We start from the raw sequence: 10,386 nt of genomic DNA, 5'->3' as shown, positions 1-10,386 counted from the left end.
GCATATATTCCCAACGCATTATTCACATCAGTACAGATGAAGATTCAGGAGGGGAAACTAGTTCATACAAATCACCCCGCGACGGTCACAAGTTCAGGGAGTCGACGGTGGTTTTCGACTTGTTCTGCAGTTGGTGTTTTGTACCGCCAGGCGTTGTTTTGAGAAGGGCGGTTACGACTGAAACCGGGCGACGTGGAAGCGTGGAGAATGTCATGTACGCGCGTCTCGCTTGTGATCAGGGCTTTTTCCAATAGTTTTTAAAAACGGATTTTCAGTACAGATAAAGGTGTATTTTAAATAGTAGAGAGGATAAAAAACAACTGACATTCTTAATATCGTGCATAAATTAAGATCTATAGCCATGGATGAGGCAATAGCGATTATTTTAATATCCGTTGCGATGTTTTTGGGATGTTTTCTATTAGGTTTGATTCCACTTCTGATGAAACTTTCCGAGGTAAGTCATTTAATTCTTAACCTTGTATTCCCTCCGTTCCCCTCCTGTCTGTAACTTGCGCCGTACCTTCCTTTATGGTCTCTTCTCCCGATGCCAGAGATGTCAATGTTTTTTCAGACCTGTCTCATACTGGTTCCTGCTATGGGATCCACTCCATACAATATTTTGTGAACATTCAATATATAGCTACTATAGCCCCCCCCCTTCATTCCATATAGAGCTACTGTACCCCCCCCCACCCCTCCTTCATTCAATAGATAGCTACTGTACCCCCCTCCATTCAATAAATAGCTACTGTACCCCCCCCCCTTCATTCAATAAATAGCTACTGTACCCCCCTTCATTCAATAAATAGCTACTGTACCCCCCCCCTTCATTCAATAAATAGCTACTGTACCCCCCCCCCCTCTAAATGTATCACCATCAGAAGTTACAATGGGGCACTGAGGAAGGTTCGATATTTGTCAAGGGGGTGATTGGTACATTTTGAGCTCTTGTTGTTACCGTAATAGAGGAGAGGAAATTACCTTTGTAACCAGACAGACACGTTTCTTCTCTGTAACCAGTTTTGAATTCTTGACTTTGTAAAAAAAAAATAATGATATTGATAATGCATCATTTACCACTGTTATTATACCGTGACACGTGCATTACCCCTCTCCTTCCTAGAACAAACAACCGTTGGTGTGTAGTTTATAATGATGTGTGTGTCCCTTTCTCTCCCAACAGAAAAGCCTGCAGTTTGTTAGTGTATTCGGGGCAGGCCTGCTCTGTGGTACAGCTCTGGCTATCGTCCTCCCAGAGGGGGTGGAACTACTGGAAGAGTCATGGAGAGGTGAGGGGTACCAGACATGTAATGTAACAGGAGTAACAGCCCGGGGTTCCAACTTCTCTAAGACATCAATAAACCGATGGAGCAACAACTCACTGTAGGCTACATCGTTGTTGTTAAGTTTGTACGGGCAAAACAGGCCCTCGATTGCAGCTACATTGATGCTATAAGTAGTCTGTCGTCCTCTAAGGGTTATCTCACCGACTGTTTATCATTTCGGTGATGCGTCTTTTCAACTGTATCTATAATGGACCTTCAAGCCAAATGCTCCCTCAGCCTGCCCAGCCCTTTTAATGGATGTCTGGTTACACCCACTTCACCGTCAGACCAAGCCACAGAGCCTGGGGGTACTTCAGGATACATTGGCAATGAAGTGACCTCATTTAAATGAAAATCAACTTGGTGACCTAATTTAAGGGTCCTTGGTTATAGCTCTGCTTGGGCAGACAGGAAGCTGTACTGTTACGTCAGGGCGATGCCATGGTAACAGAATTACGCTTTGACTCAGATTTTTAACTTTCAAATGTACAAAAAAAAAAAAAAAAACATTGATTTCGACGTTTAACAAACCATACAACTCTATGCACAATAACTACTTTGAACAATTTACACTAAACATTTAATGAAGAACATGTACTGAAAGAACGGTGCGGTTCAGAATGACATTTAAATCTCCTTCAGCTTTTTACATGACCACTTTTCCCCAAATCTTTGTTAAACATCTGCTCTGAATGAGGATTCAGAAGATGTCTGCAGAAAGACTGGGGTGTCAGCGATGATATGACACCTTGACTTTGAAAACATCTCTTTTAGTTAATGAACTACAGTAAAGTGAAGTGGATGAACACCCAGTAACAGAATGACATCCTCTCTGTACGAGGCAGAAATGGATCATTGATAACGTCATTCTCTTCATGGTGCTGTATCCTAAATAGATACACAAGAAGGTAGAAATATGTCACATCCTGCTTTCCACGTTTGGCTATTATTCTAAACACCGACTGTTATTCTAATGAGCTGCAAACAAACAGACCAGACCAAATCTGAACCAATCATAGATGTAGATGTCTATGTTTCACAAATTTGGACAGCACAGTACAGTAGAGCTACAGTGAAGTAGATACAGTTGAAGTCGGAAGTTTATATACACATCAGCCAAATACAATTAATCTCTGTTTTTCACAATTCCTAATATTTAATCCCAGTAAAAATTCCCTGTTTTAGATCAGTTAGGTCCACTTTATTTTAAGAATGTGAAATGTCAGAGTAATAGTAGAGTGAATGATTTATTTCAGCTTTTATTTCTTTCATCACATTCCCAGTGGGTCAGAAGTTTACATACACTCAATTAGTATTTGGTAGCATTGCCTTTAAATTGTTTAACTCGGGTTAAACGTTTCGGTTGGCCTTCCACAATAAGTTGGGTGAATTTTGGCCCATTCCTCCTGACAGACCTGGTGTAACCGAGTCAGGTTTGTCGGCCTCCTTGCTCGCACATGCTTTTTCAGTTCTGCCCATACATTTTCTATAGGATTGAGGTCGGGGCTTTGTGATGGCCACTCCAATACCTTGACTTTGTTGTCCTTCAGCCATTTTGCCACAACTTTGGAAGTGTGCTTGGCGTCATTGTCCATTTGGAAGACCCATTTGTGACCAAGCTTTAACTTCCTAACTTATGTCTTGAGATGTTGCTTCAATATATCCACATAATTTTCCATCCTAATGATGCCATCTATTTTGTTGAAGTGCACCAGTCCCTCCTGCAGCAAAGCACCCCCACAACATGATGCTGCCACCCCCGTACTTCACGGTTGGGATGGTGTTCTTCGGCTTGCAAGCCTCCCCCTTATCCTCCAAACATAACGATGGACATTATGGCCAAACAGTTCTATTTTGTTTCATCAGACCAGAGGACATTTCTCCAAAAAGTACAATCTGTGTCCCCATGTGCATTTTCAAACCGTAGTCTGGCTTTTTTAGACTGTTTTCAGACTGTTTCTAATAGATGTTTTCTGACTGTTTCTGATCTATGAATTGGTACTGTGGAATCTGGATACTGCACACAGGGATACACAACGTAAAAATGTTTTATTTGAGGATGTTGACTCCATATCTGTGTGCCTGTTGCTAAAAAGTCTGTGTTTGTTAAGAACACACACCTCTCGGTATTCTCTCCGCAGTCTCCTCCTGCTCTGTCGCCCCAGCAGCAGCCAATCAGAATGCCAGTGATGTTGGGGTCGGGCAGCAGCTCCAGGATGAGGACCCCCCCTCTAAAGGTCTCCCAGCACGGTTCTTCATCGGGGTCTCCCTGGTCGTAGGGTTCATCCTCATGTTCCTGGTGGACCAGATCAGTAGCTACTGCTCCGTACACGGTCAGTGATGCTCCGAGGTGAAGACCTAGCTCCTCACTCTATTAGCATTAGCCTGTCCTATTGAAAACACACTGTGAAGATGCTAACTTCCCTAGCGTTCATTTGGGCTAGTATTGTAAGCATTATCCCGACCCATTGAAAACCTGCTCTAGGATCAGTTTCCTCTCTCCCTCAATCATTACCTTCACCATTAGTGGGGAAATGCTAAACTGATTTTTTTTTAAATAATCAGTGTCTGGGTTCAACTTCACCCTTCTCATATGAGTTACTACTTCATATAGCATCATACGCAACATTACCAAAAGTATGTGGACATCTGCTGGTCGAACATCTCATTCCAAAATCATGGGCGTTTTGTGCACGGGGGCGTAGTCATATTGTAACAGGAAAGGGCCTTCCCCAAACTGCCACAAAGTTGGAATTACAGAATCATCTAGAATGACATTGCATGCAGTAGCGTTAAGTAACTAAGGTGCCGAGCTTGAACCATGAAAAACAGCCCCAGACCATTATTCCTCCTCCCCCAAACTTTACAGTTGGCACTATGCATTCAGGCAGGTAGCGTTCTCCTGGTTACCTCCAAACCCAGATTCGTCCATCAGACTGCCAGATGGTGAAGCGTGATTCATCACTTCAGAGAACCTGTTTCCACTGCTCCAGAGTCCAATGACGGGGAGCTTTACACCACTCCAGCCGACACTTGACAATGCGCATGGTGATCTTAGGCTTGTGCGCGGCTGCTCGGCCATGGAAACCCATTTCATGAAGCTCCCGAACAGTTCTTGTGCTGAGCACGTTGCTTCCAGAGGCAGTTTGGAACTTTGATTTTTACGCACTACGCGCTTCAGCACTCGGTGGTCCCGTTCTGTGAGCTTGTGTGGCCTACCACTTCACAGCTGAGCTGTTGTTGCTCCTAGATGTTTCCACTTCATAATAACAGCACTTACAGTTGACCGGGAGCAGCTCGAGCAGGGAAGAAATTGTACAAACTGAATTGTTGGAAAGGTGGCATCCTATGACCTCTCCAAACCCCTTTTTCCAAACCCCCTCTCCAAACCTCCTCTCCAAACCCCTTTCTCCAAACCCCCTTTCCAAACCCCCTTCTCCAAACCCCCTTTCCAAACCCCCTTTCCAAACCTCCTCTCCAAACCCCCTTTCCAACCCCCCTTTCCAAACCTCCTCTCCAAACCCCCTTTCCAAACCCCTTTCTCCAAACCTCCTCTCCAAACCCCCTCTCCAAACCTCTTTCTTCAAACCCCTTTCTCCAAAACCCCTCTCCAAACCGCTTTCTCCAAATCTCCTCTCCAAACCCCCTTTCCAACCCCCCTTTCCAAACCTCCTCTCCAAACCCCCTTTCCAAACCCCTTTCTCCAAACCTCCTTCTCCAAACCCCTTTCTCCAAACCTCCTCACCAAACCTCTTTCTCCAAACCTCTTTCTCCAAACCTCCTCTCCAAACCTCTTTCTCCAAACCTCTTTCTCCAAAACCCCTCTCCAAAACCCCTTTCTCCAAACCTCCTCTCCAAACCACCTCTCCAAACCCCTTTCTCCAAACCCCTTTCTCCAAACCTCCTCTCCAAACCCCCTTTCCAAACCCCTTTTTCCAAACCCCCTCTCCAAACCCCCTTTCCAAACCCCCTTCTCCAAACCTCCTCTCCAAACCCCCTTTCCAAACCCCCTTTCCAAAACTCCTCTCCAAACCCCCTTTCCAACCCCCCTTTCCAAACCTCCTCTCCAAACCCCCTTTCCAAACCCCCTTTCCAAAACTCCTCTCCAAACCCCCTTTCCAACCCCCCTTTCCAAACCTCCTCTCCAAACCCCCTTTCCAAACCCCTTTCTCCAAACCTCCTTCTCCAAACCCCTTTCTCCAAACCTCCTCTCCAAACCCCTTTCTCCAAACCCCTTCTCCAAACCCCTTTCTCCAAAACTCCTCTCCAAACCTCCTCTCCAAACCCCCTTTCCAACCCCCCTTTCCAAACCTCCTCTCCAAACCCCCTTTCCAAACCCCTTTCTCCAAACCTCCTTCTTCAAACCCCTTTCTCCAAACCTCCTCTCCAAACCCCTTTCTCCAAACCTCTTTCTCCAAACCTCTTTCTCCAAACCTCTTTCTCCAAAACCCCTCTCCAAAACCCCTTTCTCCAAACCTCCTCTCCAAACCCCTTTCTCCAAACCTTCTCTCCAAACCTTCTCTCCAAACCTCTTTCTCCAAACCTCTTTCTCCAAAACCCCTCTCCAAAACCCCTTTCTCCAAACCACCTCTCCAAACCCCTTTCTCCAAACCCCTTTCTCCAAACCTCCTCTCCAAACCCCTTTCTCCAAAACCCCTCTCCAAACCTCCTCTCCAAACCACTTCTCCAAACCCCTTTCTCCAAACCCCCTCTCCAAACCCCCTCTCCAAACCCCCTCTCCAAACCACTTCTTCAAACCCCCTCTCCAAACCTCCTCTCCAAACCTCTTATTCAAACCCCCTCTCCAAACTTTAGTCATTGTGGTACCGTTCATTATGTTCAGCTCATGTTGCTATCAGTCAGTTGATTGTGTTGTTCCAGATCCACGGACTGGGATGTCCAACAGGACCAGTATCACAGCTACACTGGGACTGGTTATCCATGCTGCTGGTAGGTACTATACACACTACACACATACACACACACTACACACTACACACACACTACTCACACTACACACACACACACTACACACTACACACTACACACACTACACACTACACACACACACACACTACACACACACACACACACACACTGTGTCTGTCTGTCTGCCTGCCTGCCTGCCGATATGCCTGTAGCTGACGGTGTGTCAGGGTGTTGTAATACCATTGTTCTTCTCTCCCCAGCTGACGGTGTAGCGTTGGGTACAGCCGTGGCTTCCTCCCAGGTCACAGTTCAAGTCGTGGTGTTCCTGGCTGTGATTCTGCACAAGGTGAGAGTCCACTGCATTAATCAGACCTACTATGGAGGTAATATCACAAGCAATTCAGGACATCAGGACAAACCAATCAATGGTTGATTGTTCTTGCAAACTCCTTAAGCCCTCTCTCAATTCAATGTACTTGAATTGATTTAACCCTCCCTCCCTCCCTCAATTCAATTCAAGGGGCTTTATTGTCATGGGAAACATGTGTAAACATTGCCAAAGCAAGTGAGGTAGATAATATACAAAAGTTAAATAAACGATACAAATTAACAGTAAACATTACACATACAGAAGTTTCAAAACAATAAAGACATTACAAATGTCATATTATGTCTATATAGAGTGTTGTAACGATGTACAAATGGTTAATGTACAAAAGGGAAAATTGTTGAAGGAATTCTAAATTCCTCTGTTTTAAGACCCTTATTTTATAAGAATGGACAGAGCCCCGGTCTTAAAGGTCAGGTAACAGCGTTTAATTCAAGAGAGTACTGAGTTCATACACATTTCACCACAGGTTATAAACTGAAAATGACGTCAGCGTTTTCTAAATGTTCTATCTCTTCTTGACACTGGTAGAAAGGCCCTATTAGTTCTCAAGCCTTCCCTCCTCGCCTCGAGCCAAGGTCAGTCAGTGTAGATAGCATTCTAGACAGTCTAGAGATAGTCCGTCCCTGCCATCTGGAGATAGTTCATCAATTTGTACAAAGGCACTGTTCTAAACTCCTGACTATATTATATACAATTGGGAATGGGAGCAAGAGAGAAAATTCATATATGTACAGTACATAATAGCATTTGGACTAGTCAGTCCTGATTGAAATGTATACATAATTAGTCATCATTGATAAAAATTCCCTGAACAAAAATAAATAAGCATAAATATGGGTTATATTTACAATGGTGCTTGTTCTTCACTGGTTGACCTTTTCTCGTGGCAACAGGTCACAAATCTGGCTGCTGTTTCTCTTTCTCTCCCTCCCTCTCTCTCCCTCTCTCTCTCTCCCCCTCTCTCTCCTTCCCACCTCCTTCCTCTCCCTCCCTCTCTCTCTCTCCCCCTCTCTCTCCTTCCCACCTCCTTCCTCTCCCTCCCTCTTTCTCTCTCTCCCTCTATCTCCCTCTCCCTCCTTCCCACCTCCTTCCTCTCCCTCTCGCTCTCTGTCTCTCTGTCTCCCCCCCTCTCCCTCTCTCAGGCTCCTACAGCGTTTGGTCTGGTCACCTTTCTGATGCAGGCAGGTGTAGAGAAGAAGCAGATTCAGAAGCATCTCTTGGTGTTCTCTGCTGCAGCACCTGTTCTCTCCATCAGTACATACTTTATCCTGAACGCGGTGAGAAGAAGCAACAGACTGCTGTTTAGTGACGTAGAACAACGTGCTTTCATAATGACGAGAAAGGTGGTTCATATAATGGGAACCTTTTCTATGAAACTAGTAAATGATTGGAGATTGCTAGAGGCGGAAACATAGCCTGGTTCTGGGAATGCATGTATGATGTTTTGCCAACTGCTGACCATAGTAGTTGGTGAGACGGCAATAACATCTCTGGGACCAGGCTAGAGGGAACTACTTCCAACAGTGAAAATGATTTGATAACGTTGATATTATGACGTCAGTAGTAGGAGGGAGAACGGTTCCAAGCATCTGCCTCTAACCCTAGGAAGCTCTTTGCCACCTTCTCCTCCCTCCTGAATCCTCCTCCCCCTCCCCCCCCCTCCTCCCTCTCTGCAGATGACTTCGTCAACCATTTTGAAAAGAAGGTCGACGACATCCGATCCTCGTTTGCTAAGTCAAACGACACCGCTGGTTCTGCTCACACTGCCCTACCCTGTGCTCTGACCTCTTTCTCCCCTCTCTCTCCAGATGAAATCTCGCTTCTTGTGACGGCCGGCCGCCCAACAACCTGCCCGCTCGACCCTATCCCCTCCTCTCTCCTCCAGACCATTTCCGGGGACCTTCTCCCTTACCTCACCTCGCTCATCAACTCATCCCTGACCGCTGGCTACGTCCCTTCCGTCTTCAAGAGAGCGAGAGTTGCACCCCTTCTGAAGAAACCTACACTCGATCCCTCCGATGTCAACAACTACAGACCAGTATCCCTTCTTTCTTTTCTCTCCAAAACTCTTGAACGTGCCGTCCTTGGCCAGCTCTCCCGCTATATCTCTCTCAGAATGACCTTCTTGATCCAAATCAGTCAGGTTTCAAGACTAGCCATTCAACTGAGACTGCTCTTCTCTGCATCACGGAGGCGCTCCGCACTGCTAAAGCTAACTCTCTCTCCTCTGCTCTCATCCTTCTAGACCTATCGGCTGCCTTCGATACTGTGAACCATCAGATCCTGCTCTCCACCCTCTCCGAGTTGGGCATCTCCGGCGCGGCCCACGCTTGGATTGCGTCCTACCTGACAGGTCGCTCCTACCAGGTGGCGTGGCGAGAATCTGTCTCCTCGCCACGCGCTCTCACCACTGGTGTCCCCCAGGGCTCTGTTCTAGGCCCTCTCCTATTCTCGCTATACACCAAGTCACTTGGCTCTGTCATAACCTCACATGGTCTCTCCTATCATTGCTATGCAGACGACACACAATTAATCTTCTCCTTTCCCCCTTCTGATGACCAGGTGGCGAATCGCATCTCTGCATGTCTGGCAGACATATCAGTGTGGATGACGGATCACCACCTCAAGCTGAACCTCGGCAAGACGGAGCTGCTCTTCCTCCCGGGGAAGGACTGCCCGTTCCATGATCTCGCCATCACGGTTGACAACTCCATTGTGTCCTCCTCCCAGAGCGCTAAGAACCTTGGCGTGATCCTGGACAACACCCTGTCGTTCTCAACCAACATCATGGCGGTGGCCCGTTCCTGTAGGTTCATGCTCTACAACATCCGCAGAGTACGACCCTGCCTCACACAGGAAGCGGCGCAGGTCCTAATCCAGGCACTTGTCATCTCCCGTCTGGATTACTGCAACTCGCTGCTGGCTGGGCTCCCTGCCTGTGCCATTAAACCCCTACAACTCATCCAGAACGCCGCAGCCCGTCTGGTGTTCAACCTTCCCAAGTTCTCTCACGTCACCCCGCTCCTCCGCTCTCTCCACTGGCTCCCAGTTGAAGCTCGCATCCGCTACAAGACCATGGTGCTTGCCTACGGAGCTGTGAGGGGAACGGCACCGCAGTACCTCCAGGCTCTGATCAGGCCCTACACCCAAGCAAGGGCACTGCGTTCATCCACCTCTGGCCTGCTCGCCTCCCTACCATTGAGGAAGTACAGTTCCCGCTCAGCCCAGTCAAAACTGTTCGCTGCTCTGGCCCCCCAATGGTGGAACAAACTCCCTCACGACGCCAGGACAGCGGAGTCAATCACCACCTTCCGGAGACACCTGAAACCCCACCTCTTCAAGGAATACCTAGGATAGGATAAGTAATCCTTCTCACCACCCCCCCCCTTAATGATTTAGATGCACTATTGTAAAGTGGCTGTTCCACTGGATGTCAGAAGGTGAATTCACCAATTTGTAAGTCGCTCTGGATAAGAGCGTCTGCTAAATGACTTAAATGTAAATGTAAATGTGGTTCCCGTCTGAGTGCTGTGTTTCTCCCTCCTACTGCAGGGTGGTGGTTCGCCCCAGAACCGTCTGAGTGCTGTGTGTTTCTCCCTCCTAGTGCTGTGTGTTTCTCCCTCCTACTGCAGGGTGGTGGTTCGCCCCAGAACCGTCCGAGTGCTGTGTGTTTCTCCCTCCTACTGCTGTGTCGCCCCAGAACCGTCTTCTCCCTCCTACTGCAGGGTGGTGGTTCGC

General features: G+C 47.1%; 1 protein-coding gene across 1 annotated transcript in view; it reads left to right on the top strand.

Annotated features, from left to right (window-relative positions):
• LOC135524878 (zinc transporter ZIP9-like) overlaps positions 1–10,386 on the top strand; it is an 11,116-nt gene continuing 730 nt past the window's right edge. Inside the window, exons 1-7 of the mRNA XM_064952732.1 lie at positions 1–457; positions 1,187–1,292; positions 3,470–3,661; positions 6,210–6,278; positions 6,518–6,603; positions 7,791–7,925; positions 10,201–10,313. Coding sequence (XP_064808804.1) covers positions 362–457; positions 1,187–1,292; positions 3,470–3,661; positions 6,210–6,278; positions 6,518–6,603; positions 7,791–7,925; positions 10,201–10,313 — 797 coding nt within the window. The 5' untranslated portion in view covers positions 1–361. The remainder of the gene's footprint in view (positions 458–1,186; positions 1,293–3,469; positions 3,662–6,209; positions 6,279–6,517; positions 6,604–7,790; positions 7,926–10,200; positions 10,314–10,386) is intronic.

This window comes from Oncorhynchus masou, chromosome 31, assembly GCF_036934945.1.
Source record: "Oncorhynchus masou masou isolate Uvic2021 chromosome 31, UVic_Omas_1.1, whole genome shotgun sequence".
Taxonomy (NCBI): Eukaryota; Metazoa; Chordata; class Actinopteri; order Salmoniformes; family Salmonidae; genus Oncorhynchus; species Oncorhynchus masou.
The sequence above is the reverse complement of the archived record's forward strand: the minus strand, read 5'-3'. Positions and strand labels throughout refer to the sequence as shown.